Source organism: Lepisosteus oculatus, chromosome 11 (assembly GCF_040954835.1).
Source record: "Lepisosteus oculatus isolate fLepOcu1 chromosome 11, fLepOcu1.hap2, whole genome shotgun sequence".
NCBI classification, from domain to species: domain Eukaryota; kingdom Metazoa; phylum Chordata; class Actinopteri; order Semionotiformes; family Lepisosteidae; genus Lepisosteus; species Lepisosteus oculatus.
Window position 1 is genome coordinate 26,061,072 of NC_090706.1, and position 17,023 is coordinate 26,078,094.

Genomic DNA, 17,023 nt, shown 5'->3' on the forward strand with positions numbered 1-17,023 from the left:
GACTGTTTAAAATTTGCAAAGACATCTCCTTCTGTAAGTGTTGTAGTACTATTTTATTCCAGCGTATATTTCCAGATTGTTTGTCTTTTACTGTATATTAAGCAATGATATAAAATGCATTGCAGATATGTAATTGTACTGGTGACATACTGTATATATACTGTATATATACAGTACACAACAAAAGAACAAAGCCCTTTAGCATGAGTCCAAGTTCACCAAAACAGGTTTTGTTAAATGCAATAATTTTATTGTAAAATTCAACAGTTGTGTGCAGTTCCCTTATGAAAAGGTTTTTTTAAGTACATACAATTACAATGAAGACCTGAACAATCATTTATCAGTGTCCTTTTATAGACTGTTCAAGAATTATACATTGATAGCAAACAGCTAACATATTCAGATTCAGAATTAGTCTTTTCTTTTTTTAACTAATTGCCCAACACTGTAATGACAGTGAGATATGTTCTATATATTTTTTTCTTCTGACAATAATATCTGTAACAGTAGAAATTATTTACATGTGCTCCACACTTAATGCTTTGAAAACTTCACAAGCCAATTTAATTTGCAAATGCAAAGGCTCAATTTTGTCCACTGAAAGTGTGCGATACTCCATCAGCAAACATCATCACAAATACATTAGATTTTGGCACTTTAGGATCTACCCTTTACGCGTAAAATCCCACTTTAGGATCTACCCTTTATGCTTATAATCCCCTATGTTCTGAAAAACATAAAGCAATAATGGCTGAAACAAGCTAGAATACACTTAACTATTTACAAACATCAGTACAGAAGACACTCTTTAGCTGAGATTCTGAAAAAAATATATTTTTTAAGACAGGACATTCCTGGGTTAAAGAGTGAACAATGGAATTGTAATATAAAGGACATTGATATACTATAAAGGGCCAACAGTGAAAGCCAGGGAGAATGTTTCCTGGTGAAGTTTCCTTCCTCATAATTACTTGGTTACTACAGAATTTGTGTAAGATTTAAGTTAGTTTTCTAAAGATGATCCGACACATTTTTAGGAATATATGGTGCAAAAAATGGCACTGTACATGAGGTACAGTTTAAGCAAGTCTTGAAATGTAGTCTCTTGGACTGGGTCTCATGCATAAGGTAGTGACATCATGCCAAGAATTCTTCAAAAGCCATCACACAGATGAAGTCATACAGTATACAGCCATGGACCTACACATTGCTAGAGATTTCATTAACAAAGACCTAAGTAAGGATGGACGTAACTTCCATATTAAACAGTTCTATACAGTACGAACACAAGAGTGTTTTGGTTAATTGTTTGCTGACAGAACACACTGCAAAACAAATGCTTTTTAAACAAAATGATGAAAAACTGGTCCATGTGCAAACAGTATTTCCCATGCAGACTACAACATTACAAAATACAAAATATAATAAGATTTCTTATCAAGCAACAAAAAATATATCTAGAGTTAAGTGATCCAGGACATTTTCTATTCCAATACCTCTGTGAATATTATAAAAGTAAAATCTATACATTGAGTATACACATCTATTTTCTGTGGAAATACAAAAACCTTCCATAAAAATCCTAATATGAGAAACCGGTTTCTTTGTAACCTACACATTGTTTCCTGTCATTTTTAGGGATATATTGTTTAAATTTGAATTTGCAGTCGAAAGGTGAAAACAGTTGCGGAAATGCACAACAAAGGCACTAATATTTATGCCTTTTTGATTTTAAGCGTTCTCTCACCCTGCAATAATCTTAGGAAATGTGACTGAAGGTATAATAAACTCCAAAATTGTCCAGGAAAATAATTACTTAAAAACTACATTTCTTTAGAAAAAAAATATATTTGCCCAACACTTGTGTTCCCTTATTTACAGTGATATACTATGTAGTTCTGTGATTGTTTTTCCATGGTATTTTCCTCAGGAAGATAAGGTAAATATATCCATCCTGTTTCCTGCAGATATTTTCATATACTGTACCAATAAAACCAACAAAATTGACTAGATTTCATATGGGGGAATGATGTATAAAAAAACAACAAAGCAGACAGAGACAGATATTACACGTGAACAGGTTGTGAATGTATGGAACAACCTACCCAGCCATGCTGTTTTCCTTCATACGGCTAGATGAGATCATTTGATTAATTAGATTAATTAGTTTCTAACTACCAGATGTGTTAGATGGACCCAATGGCTTCATCATGGTGTAACCCCTCTTAGGTTCTTATGTTCTAAAACTTAACTGTCCTTGCAATATGTAATTTCTGTTTCTGGGCAGGAGTAATATGACAGTTTATCTTTCTATTATTTTGTTGCTAAGGTACACAGGCCACCTATGGCCATTCACTCAATCCCTTAAAGTAGAGACATGCAACGTGTATGTGATGCATTGATATGCAACATGCCACAGTGAATGATCTTCAATTCTGCATGTTGAAAGATGAAGGCAAAAAAGAACATGCTTGTGGCAAGTTCATTTGAAGGACACAAACTGAATACAGGGAACTTTATCATTTATTTTTTGTTGTAAAAAAAACCCAACAACATTCTCTTTATCTCTATGCAGTAACAGACCAAAAATATGATTTGATGCACCAGGATAATATTCGGAATTTCCTTGAAATACTGGAAAGCAAACATAAAAACACAGACTACAAGAGAAGTACCCTCACTTCTATGTGATGCTGTCTACAAATTGTTTTGCTTTACCACTTTAAGCAGTCGAAATATGATCTCTCTCCATCTACAGCTGGCTTTAATCCCAGCGTAGATCTCATGCACATGGGATAGCTGAGCATTTTAAGTTTTTTTCCAATTAAATCTTCTCCTTTTCTTAAAAAAAAAGAAAAGAAAATTAAGTCCATCATTTACAGTGTTTTTTCATAGACAACAGAATAAGACCGTAATACATATTTTCATTTTTGGCCTCATGGATGCATGCAATAAATGTAATCCACTACAGTATATTCAAATATTTACATTTGTGTTTTTACAATTGATCTGAGACCATATGTTTTTCTAGCCTCTTCAATACATTTAACAGCAACACTGTTCCTATGATTCTGTGATTCAAATTCAAATTTTTTAAATACACTTGCTGTGTAAATGTGCATCACACTTTTAAAGTGCTCATTCACATTACTTAAGTGGTATACATATTATATCCATTTTCTCTTCCTCTTCAGTGATGTATGGTTATTCATTCATTATCGTGCAATACATTGTTTCAATCAGAAATACTATTTCAGAAGCCATAGTGTTCAGAAACACAGTGGGATCATAGATACGAATTGACACCCGGCTTCATTATACAAACAAATCAAGACAGTGAATGATTAAATGTTTTTGAAAACATCTTCTTACTGTTTTAGAGTTCTCTTTTCTGTTCTAGTGCAACCATTCTCTTAAGAAATGGTCACATTTTAAAAAATGCAGTAAACCCTACTGTATATGCAATAATCAGTCTGACAGCCAGAACTTGTCTGCTGACTTCTGAAACTGGTTTTATGAACATTGTTATGTGCATACCATGGCCACTGTCTGGACTAATTTGCTTCAGCACCTTTGAGAAGGGGTATCTGGGATAGGAAAAATCCCATTAAAGTATGCTTAAAACCCCAAAGAAAAATCTCTTGGCTATCATGTTAGAGCTGTATCATGATACAAAACAGTGCTGCCTCTGTTTTAGTTCTTGCAACCCTCAATTCAGGTTACAATACTCTAAACCCCAAGACATCAAGGTATTCATAGGACTGCACAACAGTCCAGCTGTGACTGTAAAATGTCCCAGAAACTCACTGTAGTCCTCTCTATTTTTTGGTTCATTTTAAGAACAAAAACCCATTCACTAACCTTTCTGTTGGAATATGCTACAACTTTTGCTTAATCAATCTGAACCGATGCTTCTTAAAAAAATGACACATAAAAAAAGAAAAACAAATACAGATGGCAAGCCTTTTTGTTGCGTTCATTTTCAGTAGGCCAAAAAAGATACGGTCTTGTAATTGTGCATTAAGGCCAGCTACATATTCAATCTAAAGATAGAGATATGAGACCCAGTATACTAGGTTAAACAAACCAAAAGCAGTAGGGAAGAAAATACGAGCATAGGAGTCTATTTTAGAGACGCGGATGTGCAATCGACCATGTCGCCAGGCTCCTGACCGACAATCTTCGAAACAGCAGAAGAAGCTGGTGCAGTCCTTGCCGTCTAGACACTCGTAGCCATACTCCTCATCTCTCTCCTGGAGGTGCGTGGCATTGTTCATCTGAATGGCTGTCGCAGAGCGAGGACGAATATCCACAGTGGGCGTCTGTTTAATTTCGCAAAGAGAGAAAAGATTACTGTCAGTGTCTTCTTCAAAAGCGGGCGTTCTTTTCTCATCTATCTCCCCCCCCCTTCAAAATGCAATTTGCACCCTAACTTGTGAATGGTAAACATGAACCAGGTAAAAGAAAAAAGATGCTTATTTCAAGACGTTTACAACTTACATGGTGATTATTTTCCCTTTCACAGCAAGTGATGCAAATTACACCTTTGGGTCTTTTGAGCTGAAAAGAAATATTTACTTTTCTTTTCTTTAGCAAGTGGATGTTTGCTCTAGTGCTGGGCAACCCTTCTACACATTTTTAAGTGCTAGATAACAAATCAGAAAAACTGACAATAGTATGCTTCACAACTGCACTAACTACAGTATAACACTTAGGCATGGTTTCCTCTGTGGTTTTAATTGTTAAGGCTGGTATACAGTAAAATGAAGAAACTGGCATCACACCATCTCATCAATCTGTACACCTTGGAGGTTAACGTTTCAAGAGAATTAACACTTGTAATCCGGACATCATGAATTGGCGTGAGTGAATTGTTCTTTCTGTATTTCCTAACATTTCAACTTTGCACATCCATTAATATTTTTAGCCTCTTTCAAATTAAACCCTCAAGATTAGTTGCTAAGCAACATTAGCAATTCTTAATGTTTCATGAATGCTTTACATTTCATTACATTTTTTCAAGATGAATGTTTTCCATCCACTCTTTTGTCTAATCACCTGATAAGCCCCATTTTCTGTATTATGCATTTAACTGTATGCATTTGTTACAGGTGGAGAACTGAAATAGTCCTCCATAAATTAGTTTGATTGACACAACTGCTTAGTTACATTTTGAAGGCATTTATAAAGGATACTGATGTAGGGTAGGACATAGAGATTTAAATTTATAACTTGCCAAAGAAAGAATAAAAGACAACTGTCTGACTCAACTAGACAGCAGGACCAGGCACCAAAGGCATCACAACATATAGTAGGCCAGTGAAAATCAGTGGTCAGGTCAGAGATGTTGGAAGATTATCAGATATAGGTCTCATTCACTTAACTAAGAAATATGGCCTTTGCAGAGATTGTGGCCAACAAGTAATGTACTGTATATAAGCCATAGGAAAGTTGTACTCTGTAGCTATCATGCTGTGGTAGCTGCAACACGTTATAAAACTGTCAGTTTTTGGAAGCTTTGCCTCTACACAGCTGCAGAAATAAAACCAATTCTGTATATCACTGTCCTGAGAGTTATCCACTACAAGAAGATTTTAGTTTTACAAAGTAGACATCACTTCAATACAAAACAGATGCTGAACAAGTAATGCAGGCTACTTTATACAGGTACTCAATTATCTTCAGAAAATGTAAATGTTTTCACAATTGTACTCACAAAACCTCACAAAGACACTCAAGACCATTGAAGGATTTAATGCACTAAAATTACCATCTCCATCTCAGGCAATGGTGCACCAAAACACAAATTCTACCAGCATCTTGTTCTATTACACATTCCTAATCTTGGCTGCTATGAGAACTGCGAGAAAGATGATGATCTGTTACTCAAAAAACCCAGTATTTCAGATTGAGAGTGTTTTACAGGCTGGATATTATCCTCACAAATAAACTGTTTCAAAGTGAATGCCATTTGGATCCCTTTTGCTTCATATAATGCATAATGAAAATAAATGTATATTGATTATTTTTAAAAATATTTGTCTTACATAGAATTGTGAATGTTTAATTTTCATGACAAATACAATAGGATTTCATTTAGTGAGCACCCAACAGTCAGAATTGATTCCTAACATTTACACAGGATAAAAATGTTTTATACTTCTCTTCATTATGCCCAGCACTAGCTCAAGGTGCACTTAAACTCCCTTTGAAAACTAAACATCACATCCCAGTTAAAATCTTCATGTGTTTATTTACTTAGGATTTCTTTAGCACTCTGATTTAAAACACATCCTGGGATTTCAAGTTGCTTCTGCACAACAGATATCACACAAATCAGTTCTCAAAGGGTTACACAGAAAGCGTGTGAAAAACCAAGCACATAGCACAAACAGACCAGCTGCATGTACTGTATTCACAAACAACACAGCATAATCTGCAGCTTTAACCGGATGAAAGTAGACAACCTTCAGAATGTAGCAGCAGTGAAGACAAGACACTCTACCTACTCATGTAACCTGATTCAAAGACTGCTGGAATGTTTTTGAAAAACACTACAAAGTGAATGCTGGAATTAGTTCCTTTCAGGTCATTCTGAATAAATGTCACATTTTCACTATGGGCAGTCTTTAAATACAATGTTCATTTAGCTGCATGGGAAAGGATTCATTAATTTGTAATTTCTGGATATTTAAAAATATGTAACAAATATACATTTTTTACTTCCCCAGATACTTTGATTGTGGACTCCGACTAAAGGTTGTACACTCGATTTTTGAAAGGTGACCTAAGCTAAACATGCAATCGAGAAAAGTTGGGATTCAGCACTTTGTATGGTTGTCTATTTCAATCTGTTAATGCTCTGCTGACTGTGCAGAAAGGATCAGTTTTAGAGCCTCCAAAAGACACAGACAGGTATGCTTTAAGATGAGCTATAGAGCAAGTGCTGTCACTGCTTGTGGCAAAATATGGAATAGTGGAGGATCCATGTAGTGATTAAATAAAATACTTTTACCTTTTACCAAAAGGATCCAATAAGTACTACAGTATGTTGACCAATTCTATGTTTAATTATAAATGATGCCATAATAAGATTAAGAACTGCTGAATTAACTCAAACTGGAAGCTTTTTCCACATTACCAATAGAGAAATCATGCTTTTATTGTCTTTAGATACTTTGTCGTTAGTCATTTTAAAGCTTCTAAAATACAGCTTATAAAAAGAAGTGGAGTGTGTGCTTGGCTAAAGCAGCTGAATGCAGCAGACACATGCAGTCAGTTTTTTTTTCCAGACACAAGCAATATACCTTTGAAGAAAACAGCCGAAGGAGCTTTTATCCAAACAGGAAACAAAGAAAATGTTACAAGAAAACAAAAAGAGAACAGATGTAAAACAAACAAAACTTAAAGACAACAGTTATTTCTGGATTAAGAAGTCAACAGAAGGTGAAAAGTAAGGATTGCACATGATCACGAGGTAAATGTAACAGGTACACTGGAATCTAATCAAAGTTTACTTTGAAGTCTTACTTCATAACTTAAACAGCTTTGCTATGACTCCTTCAGTCTTGTTTTGTGCACTGTAATTCTGTTAACTATATACAGGTGAAGTAAACCTGTTTTTCTTTTTGCCACAGAATCTTTGCTTGGTTTTGAGTGGAAAGAAATATAGTAAACCTAGTTCTGGTTATGGTTTAATCAACTTGGTATCGCTAACACAATATTTCTATGTTAAAGATATACTGTAGTTCAGACATTTTTGTAAACAAGAATGGTTGGAAATGCTTCACTCTTTATACTGTATGAGAAGAAAATGTTCTGACACATTCATACTGACAAAATAAAAAAGAGCAATATCATTTCTGTGTTAAAAAAATGGAAAATAATACGAACAACTTTATTTTTACTTCTGACCATGGTTTAAAAAAGAGTTTTTTGACAGGGGGTTCTTTAGAGATTCACAGAGCATCCCACGTCAGTCACATCATTTTTATGGCCTGGGAAATGAAAAATCAGCAGAGGCAGATACTGGCTCAAAAAAGAAGGTGCTCATGATGGGAAAACATAGATAGTACCAGACCTCCATCACTGTTCAGACCTTTAGACTTTGATTTGCAGTTAAGGGAAACAGATATTATATGATGAATTACAAAACACTACAAAAACATTGAATTAGACATGCTGGGCTTACATTGAATCTACAATAATTTTACTGTAACTGTATTAAAAGGAATTCTAATTGGACCAACTTTCTTGACACTCCCTAAATAATAAAACCTTATATTGAATACAGTTTATGTTTCTTGTCAAAAGCAGTATTTCACAAACATTATAAGCAACTTTGTTCAATTAATTTCTAAATATATTATCATTTTAATAGCTAAAAAGTAGAAAACCTGTCTTAATGAAAAAATCAAATTCAATAATATTAGAAAGCAGTAAATATGACAATTTCACATTTGTTCCATTTAAAGCAGTTTTTTTAAAGAAAAAAAGACATTGCTTTTAAAATACCAGGTTAAAATTGCACTGTCTCAAATGTCATTACATGATAATAATTTATATAGCATCATTGTGTTACTGTTAAGAGACTTACTCAATACTCTCAGTATGTAAAATACTGTATATAAAATGTATGACATTTGTATTTACAGTATGCCTCTAAATTGTTTATACAGTATAACACACAAATACATTATATTTATATATATACTTCAAATACTTTCTTATTCAACATTCTGTAATTTTTTTGTTTTCCATTTTAATTTCTTATATAGTTTTAGAAATATCAACATGTACAGTGTACACGTACTTAATATTACTACACTTGGGTACTCACGGGATTTTTTTTCTTCTTGTCTTTGTCTTTGCTTGGTTTTCTGTTGCTGACAAAGTAGTGCAGCGTTCCATATTCAATCAAGGCAGCAAATACGAAAATAAAGCAAACAGACACAAACAAATCCATCGCAGTCACATAGGAAACTTTGGGCAGGGACTTGCGAGCAATGGTACTCAGAGTGGTCATTGTCAGAACAGTCGTGATACCTGTGAATGGACAAACAGTTCCAGTTAAATTCCAATGAAGGTTATACATAAACAGGGCGAAATTTCAATTACACGTCCTTAGGGAGTCTGAAGAGAGCTTAGAAGATGGCATGAGTACAACTGATATTACTGTAGCTGCCTCAGAAAATAGCTTGTACTTTTTAAATAATGACATATAGATGGAAACTAAAGGATTGGTCATTTCTAATGTCTCCAATAACCTTATCAGACTTCATTAATCTTGGGACAACTCTTTTTAACCTGAAATCACTGAGCTGAGGGTGTCAAGAGTGGTGCAGTGGTTAGCATTGCTGCCTCACAGCGCTGGGATTCTGGGTTCAGTTCTGGACCTGGGGTGCTATTAGGGTGGAGTTTATATGTTCTCCCTGTGGTCACATAGGTCTCTTCCTGTTGTTCTGGTTTACTCCTACAGTTAAAAAACATACAGGTTAATTGGCTGTGAGTGTGTACTTGTATGTGTCACATTTAGTGTCTATCCTGCTTTGTGCCCATTGCTTGCTGGGATAGGCTCTGGCTCCCCCGTGGCCCTGTACTGGCAGAAGTGATTACAAAATGGACGGATGGATCACTGAGCTGCTTATGTACTGTATGAGATGCTTCTAAAACAATGTGATCAAGTGACATATTCAGTCAAAATTGCTATAGTGAAAAAGTTAGGAAGATTTAAAACACAAATTAACATTACACAATATATGCCTATCACTGCATACAACATTTGCATGCATTAGACAAACAGAATGAAAAGGATGGGGGATTTGTGTTTGAAAAAGGTTACAGCCTGGGATTTTCCCTAAGGGGTAAACTGACCAACTGCTGTGGTTGTCTTGATCCGTGTTTCAGTCACGTAAAGGTAAACCCAAGAGGAATTACTGGAGGCCATCTGGTGTTTACATGGTAATGTGTAAAAGAGAGTACATGGCCATATCAGTTTTTTTTTTTTTTTAAGAGAAAGTGATCTCCCCATTAGACAGCAAATGCAATTCAGTGAGGCAGTGGACAAACAGTTAGGACAAATTCCTTTTTTGGATAGCATTTGTTCAATTTGACACTTAGTTAAAAAGGATGATTTTTGTCATGGAACATCCAAGATCATTTCCTAAAACTTGATTTGTTTTTAATGGAGGAATTGTGAATGCAACACCAGCAACCAGAATTCATGCCGTAATATTCATGTCATTGTGTGATTTGAGTCTGCCTGATAGCACTAAGGATTAAAAATTATGTCACAGTCATTAATCCTCCATGATAACAGTCATTTACTCCCCTACAATCTTCAGAAGGAAATTACGCTATTTTTAATCAATGCTGATGTCTTCTGTCAGTTAATACCAAAATTATTAAGCAAAGACAAATTTAAAATGAAGATGAAACGGATAGAAAAACAACAACCAAACTCATAAGGTGACAGAAGAACTCAAAAACATTACAGAAACCATGACATAACAGTGCAGATATATTTTTCTAGCTTTCAGAAAACAATGACAATTTTTTTTCTTTTCAAAGGAAAACTATATTTTACTCGGCAAAATATGTTATTGAAAATGTCATGCGACTACCAATTTATGTTTGCCAGAGTAGAAGAAAAATGAAAAGCACATTAAAATTGGATACCAAACTGAAGGCTCTCATTGTTATTACCTGAGAAAAAATAATTAAGCTAATGGCTTGTATTTTTAAAGAATATTTGAAAACTTGAGACAGTTCTAGTAAAGGGTTAAGATCCTTTGGGCTACAGGGATGCTAAAGTTCTTTGAAGAAAGTTCCCTTTGGAAACCAATATGGGTTTCGGAATCTTGAAACCCCTTAAATTCCATTAAGCAGCTTTGCCTTCGGCTAAGGGTACACTAGCATTTAAATGCTGAACAAGCAACTCCTGCTGTGTTGCATATTAATGTCTAATTAAAATATGCATAAAACATATTTACCAGAGAGAGCTCAATCAAGGCTGACTTTATTATAAATCATCAAGGCTTTGTTCTGAAAGAGGGTCATCTCACACCAGTGGTATTCCAGCATCATTAAAAGAAAGATTAATTACCAGCAACTCAGTTCATAAATTCCACTGATGTCTATTGTAGGTTTGTTTGGATGTAGTTCATTGATTGTAAAAAATGAAGTATTTGGCAAAACATCAAAGAAAAACAGGCATAGCACAATGGTTTACCTAAGGATGTTCGGGCTGGTACTGCATCCTTATTAATCCAGAAGGATACCCAGGAAAGCACAACAATTAGAGTGCAGGGAATGTAGGTTTGAATGGTAAAGTAGCCCATCCTCCTGCTTAGCTCAAAGAAGACTGTCAACACAACATAATCTCCTGAAAGAAAGACAGAATGCAGTGGAAAGAAAATAAGAACAATCGGCTCTACAATAAATCACAATCAAACCAGCCGCTCAACCTCCTGTCATAATTAAAGCAGTGTACATGAGCGTTCTATTTGCTGTAAGTGTTGACCTTAACGCTCACACTTTTATTCCAGATGTCTGTTCTTACTCCAATGCGCACACTCGGGTCCTTTGTAAAGGGGAAGAACTAAAAGTTCTGCAAGAAAATAATTCTGCATCTAGGCAGCAAAGTTGTTCAAGTTGTTCAGTTGGTTAGGGGTATACCTCAGTTCACACATCTGACGACTTTGATCACATTGATGAGCAATGTGTGTTCTTTAATGATAATGGTGTGAGTGACATAAAATGACATTGGCTACAGCTGTGTTGCTACTGTCATGCAGCTGTAGAGTGAGCCTGGAAACATAATGAGATCCCAGTTTAAGAGAGAGAATGGTGTTAAATAAGACAAATGTAAGTAATGAAAAAGGGATTAAATTAAATACCTTTTTTAAAACCTAAAAGGAGAATTTAAAACATTTGGATGCCAGCACAAGTGCACGGCGTGTAGGTTGCTTCTCTGGATTTCCTTAAAAGCCCAAACAATTTTAATATGACTTTCAGAATTCAATACTAAATAAATAAAAACTACATTTCATATCCTCTTCCTTGCTATATTGATGCCAGAGAAACTAGTGTAATTTTCATGCAGAGCTATAACAAAACATCTGTTTTCATCAACACTAAATTACTGGAGCCTGTATAAATGCACAAAGAGCCCTTGCCAACTGAAATGGCAGGTTAATGCACTTATTCAGCCTCGTCAGCAAGACTGCAGACATGCTGTATTGTTCGTTGCAATTAATAATATTGAGTATTTCCTACAGGGCCTATTGCCGTGCTGTAGACATCTCTCCTATAGCACTCCAGCAGTTTGCCAGAAGCCAGTGGATGTACTGTATCTAAAAAGAGTAATAGCTCCCACTCCACATAATGACTTAAGCTTTTATCCAGTAGGGGACATAAATTGTGGAGGCAAACATGTATTTGTGCGTGTATGTCTCTATATATCTATATATAAATGGCCAAACACAGGTGATAAATGAACATGACATCTCTTCCTGATATAGCAATGGATGAAATAGCATTTGAGAGAGAAACAAGTCTGTGAGGGCAGATGCTTATTAATAAAAAGGGAATTTTTTTTCTAAGAACCGTCACATGCTTTTTACTGTAACACAATTATTTTTTTGGCAAGACGGGACTATGAAAAGGTTGGCAGGGAAAAACATTTGTAAGTACTTCTTTTGTTATAAGGTAGTAAAATACTCTATCATGAAGTTCTCAAATGTTTTTTTCTTACTAAGTGTGACTTTAAATCTGCGCCCATTCTTAGTCATTTATATCTTTTGGCAATGCAAAGCCTAATACAGGACGTTTATGTTCAAATAATAATAACACTAAACTGAAGTAAGATTATTTATTTACATACTCATTATGAATCAAAAGAAAAAAGCAGTACAACTTACAACTCATTTACTTTTCAGCAGATACAGTATATGCCCATACATATACTCCAGCAGTCATATCACCCTGCAACTCACAACTGGCAACCCACTGAAGCTAAGCAGGTGTGAGCCTTGTCAGTACCTGGATCAAAAAGACTTCCTGGGAAAAACTAAGGTTGCTGTTGGAAGAGGTGTTAGTGGGGCCAGCAGGGGTCCTAATGCCCCAGTATAGTGGTGGGGATACTATACTGCGCCATCATTCATGTGAGACATACAGTAAAACCGAGGTCCCGACTCTCTGCGGTCATAAAAAATCCCACGGCGTTTCTCGTAAAGAGTAGGGGTGTAACCCTGGTATCCTGGCCAAATTTCTCTTTGGCCCTAACCAAACATGGCATTACATGGCAAACATGGCAGTCTTAGATAAAACTTTATTGATCCCGAAGGGAAATTATTTTTATTCTTAAATTTCATGTTCAGTAACATTATTTACTCTAAAAAGTAGCCTTTGTGATTGTAGTAGAACACTGTTTCAAAGTGGATGACATTTAATCCTTTTCACAAAAATGCATTACGGGAAAGACATTTTACTTTTACTACAGTCAATAATGATAACCTCTGTATGAGAACCATAACTATATCATAGTAGAACGACACCAACAAGAAAAAAAACAGACACATTAATCACTCAAGTTTTATTAGCAGTATTTATAGATCACTGCTGGAAATAAATGCAGTTTCAAGCAGCTGTCAGAGACTCTTGCTCACTTTCTTTGAGTAAGTATTCCCAAGACTGCTTCCCACATTTCACTTTATCTGTGGTTAAACAGATTATCAGTATGTGTCAGTTTTTAAGACGAGAGAGAAGTGTGAGTGGACAAGCCTAATTATCCAGTTCCTTGTCTGGTCTTGAAAGTGGAATGTATAGCTCTGTCTCTCATTAAAGCTCAGTGACTGCATCATTTGGAAGATCTCTTCTGTCGGTAGCTAAAATACAAGCAATATGTTTCTATGAAAAAATGGCGTAGGTGTAAAATAGGTGCTTCAAAACAAGTATTTTTTCTTCCTTCAAAAAATGTAAAGGGAAGATTTTTTATAAATAAAGAACCTAATATTTTATGCTGAATAAATCAAATTTTTCTCTAAACAATCACTAAAAACTACAAGACCCAAACCTTATTTAGAGTATTGTCAAAAGATTATTAACGAAGACAAATATGTTTTTTCATCTTGGACCATTTAGTTTTTTCTAGTTATTATATTTTAGATCAGGACTCCATCATGCGTGAACAAGCTATAGTCCATAAATGAGTGCACATGTTTTCTTTCAGAAATATATGGAATACAATAAACAAGTTTTTATATACCGTAATTGTACCTGTGACAGACTTGGAATGGATAGTTTATATCTCAATAGTTCCATTACTGTGAATTTAATCTTCATCACAAGCTGTATCTCTCCCAGAAGACTGTAATCCAGAATGAGGAATTTGATATTAAAAATGGAGTTTAGAATATTAATTTACAAGCAAGTTTAATAGTAACACCACCTTCATAGATCTTGAAGAAACATGCTTTTTCATAGCATCAGAAACCTAGCAAAGCTACCCATAGTGATAAGTGTCCACTGGTGTACCACAACAGTCCATAAAATGTATGAGGTCTTAAGAAAGATCTCATTAAACATCTTTTGCCTGGTTGTTTGTTTCAGATCTTCTTTCAAATATGGGGCATCTGTGGTACGAAAGAATCAAAGTTTGGACTTGTCACCAAAGTTGCCTTTGTCCCAGTAAAGTAATAAAGTAACAAGCATGGCTATTTCACAAGCCTTGGAGCTTTCACTTCAAAGCCTAAAAAGCAATAATAATAATATAATACTGTAAATACAGTAAACCAACATAATATTCATTGCTACTTTTTAGCTCTAGCCCGAAACTGATACTCGACAGTGGGATAATGCCAATGAAATGTACAGTATAAATACTTATGCCTTACGTGTATACTGTATGTGTTTAATAGTGGCAGTCTAAATGCTGTACGATACAAAAAAGACTTTCTTTTGTTCACTTTTGGATTGAATACAGTGGTAGTTGACAGGATGCATTTCATAAAATAATACCATCACTGAGATAGTCATGTTAAATGCTTTCTTAAAGAAAAATACATTTATGTTATATGGTAAATTAGGCTGGAAGGTCTCTATATTTGAGACCTTTCTATTTCTTTATATTTGAGATATATATATTCTTAAAATATATTCTTAAAATGAGTAGAATCATCCATTTCTCATTTACAGTTAAAATATTACTGTACATGGCTGTGACAGATCCAAACCTACATAAGGCTGCTACACCAGCTACGCCTGTGAAGCTCTTTATACGCTCTTTATATTTATTATTTAAGGCAGAAAAATACCTTAAAATACAGAAGAAAATAATGTGTTATTTTTAGAATAAAAGGTAATTAAAGAGATTCTGTACTAGGCAGTAATTAAGGAATGTGAAGGAGGGAAAAGGGGAAAAAAAGAAGTAGAAAGAATATAAAAGGAAGAAGGAATAGTACAGATATACGCAGTCACATTGATCACAGTGAATGGGCAATCTGAAGGCTTGGTCATTCAGACAATAAATAAGGCCATCTGAGGTACATTCTGAACAAACTGACCATTATAGTTGAGGAAAGGTTCACAAGTAAAACAGAATTTACCCATTGGTCCACAAATGTAACTATAAAGTATGTGACAAAATGTGACTGCAGTATATATATATATTTTCCAATTTGAGAAACTGCAAGACAGTTTTAACTGGTTTATGAGAAGCTTATCTTCTGGGAATAATCTGAATGCCGATGAATGCTTCTTAATCCCGGATGTATCGAGAAAATAAGATAATCTGCATTTCAAAAGACAATCTCTGATTACAGAAGACATTTGAAAGGCAGAGAGAGCTCAGTAATCATACACTAACTAACCAAAAAAACCTCTTCATTTTTCATGACTGTTTTTAGGGACTTCCCAATTCTTAGTTATGAAAAGAGTATCCTACTCTTTTTTTCTAAAACAAATGCTTTTCTGACGGCTATTTTATTTAGGGCTATATTTCTGCATTACCCCCAATGTCTCTATAAATAAAGTTGAGAAACATTTTCCAGTTCCCATGGAGTATAACTAACATTTATTGTCAATCTGTTAAGTGAGATGGCAGACCAATTAACATCATCACTGGTAATTTAGGATGGCAAATGCATTAAACATAGAGTACAGTATAAAGAATATACTGTGTGTGTACTCTTCTGGCTTTCAGCCCAAGTAATGATGGGTATCAAAGCAATTTCATTCTGAGAAAAGTTCACTGAAGTAATATGAATGAGGTAGGTACTTTAAAAAACAGTAACAAGTAGAAAAGAAATCTAAAATTCCTGATTCAAAAAGACCATGTCCATCTTTTATTACTTTCCTCATAGTTCTTCCAATGCTACTGGAATACAAATTATCACAATATTTATAGATTAGAATAGCAGAAGAGAAGCAGTGCAAAGGGTTTAATAGGTTATTTAAAGAACTGAGCACTTTTAAAAGAATTTGAAAAGGATCAAGACCCAGAGAAATAGTCCAATGAGCTGTAAATTCTAAGTATTCAAAATACTTAAAAACAGGGAAAAACAGTACTTCAACAGAAACCAGAGGACACAAATTGTAACAAAGAGGAAGGAGAATTTAATCTAAGAAGAGAAAGCAGCTCTCTATACAAAAGGTTTGGGGAGTCTGAAACAAGTTACCCAGCCATACTGTTGAAACTCATACCCTGGTTTCTTCCAAGAAGCGACTTTCTTCCAAATAGCAAACAAAAAAAGCTGAATGATTGTTGGAAAATAATGCTCAAAATACTTTATAAAGGAAGTATTGGTACAAAACTGATATACTGTAGCTAAAATTCCCCAAGAGAGAATCTTGTCTAACTTTACAAAGCTAGATTTTCAAGAAGGAGTAGTCTTTGATTGTACTAGGAAAAGACCTTGAATGCTAAATGTTTATTTCATTTGTGTTGCTATTATATTTTATAATAGTAAAACAGAGGTCATCTATAACAGTGCATTTGATGTTTTATTTAATCACTTTAGAAGCT

General features: G+C 34.7%; 1 protein-coding gene across 1 annotated transcript in view; it reads right to left on the reverse strand.

Annotated features, from left to right (window-relative positions):
* Positions 1–2,505: 2,505 nt before the first annotated feature.
* Positions 2,506–17,023, reverse strand: part of gabrg2 (gamma-aminobutyric acid type A receptor subunit gamma2) — a 39,549-nt gene continuing 25,031 nt past the window's right edge. The window contains exons 7-10 of the mRNA XM_006631814.3: positions 11,231–11,383; positions 8,840–9,045; positions 7,308–7,331; positions 2,506–4,322 (exon numbers count right to left, since the gene is read on the reverse strand). Coding sequence (XP_006631877.2) covers positions 4,044–4,322; positions 7,308–7,331; positions 8,840–9,045; positions 11,231–11,383 — 662 coding nt within the window. The 3' untranslated portion in view covers positions 2,506–4,043. The remainder of the gene's footprint in view (positions 4,323–7,307; positions 7,332–8,839; positions 9,046–11,230; positions 11,384–17,023) is intronic.